Raw genomic sequence first — 636 nt, 5'->3', positions numbered from 1 at the left:
CTCTGTCTGTGTGTGTGTCCGCGCGTGTGTTTACAGAGAAGAGGGTAGCTGAGCTGACTTTTGGGAATCTTTCCTTATCTGCAAAGAGGGCTTCTCCTGTAACGTAAAGCCCTGAGACAGCGCCTTAGCGGACTAGAATTGAACGGGGCTCAGGGAGACAAATGGACGCGCTCTCTAACCCGATTCAAATATGAGCTAGATGATTTTTTTTTAACTAATATTGAGAGAGATCTTGCCTCCGGGCAGCGAGAGACAGAGAGAGAGGGAGGGAGGGAAGGAGGGAGGGAGGGAAGGAGGGAGAGGCAGACAGCAAGGAAGGGAGAGAGACGGAGCAAAGTTTGGAAGAAGTGAGCCGCTGCCGAGAGCTCAGAAAGTTTGTTTTTCCTTCACAACCTCGGAGCTGGTAGAGCCGAAAGCAGGGACTGCTTGAGGACGGCGCTGGCGCATGTGTCCCTTGGGACTGATCTCCCTTTCCTTGCAGGTTTTAAGACCCGGAGGATACAATGTTCACTAAACTCTTCCAGCAGTGGAGTTTCGCAGTGTTTCTGCTGAGTTATTCCGTGCCCTCTTACGGGAGATCAGTAGAGGGGATCAGCCGCAGACTGTGAGTTTCTCTTTTTTTTTTTTTTTTTCCCC

The 636-nt window shown here is 50.9% G+C and overlaps 1 protein-coding gene across 1 annotated transcript in view; it reads left to right on the top strand.

Annotated features, from left to right (window-relative positions):
• Nucleotides 1–489: 489 nt before the first annotated feature.
• PTHLH (parathyroid hormone like hormone) overlaps nt 490–636 on the top strand; it is a 6,446-nt gene continuing 6,299 nt past the window's right edge. Inside the window, exon 1 of the mRNA XM_009288495.2 lies at nt 490–604. Within this exon, the coding sequence (XP_009286770.1) occupies nt 504–604 (101 nt within the window). The 5' untranslated portion in view covers nt 490–503. The remainder of the gene's footprint in view (nt 605–636) is intronic.

This window comes from Aptenodytes forsteri, unplaced genomic scaffold, assembly GCF_000699145.1.
Source record: "Aptenodytes forsteri isolate BGI_AS27 unplaced genomic scaffold, ASM69914v1 Scaffold73, whole genome shotgun sequence".
NCBI lineage: Eukaryota > Metazoa > Chordata > Aves > Sphenisciformes > Spheniscidae > Aptenodytes > Aptenodytes forsteri.
This window is presented reverse-complemented; position numbering and strand designations above follow the sequence as displayed.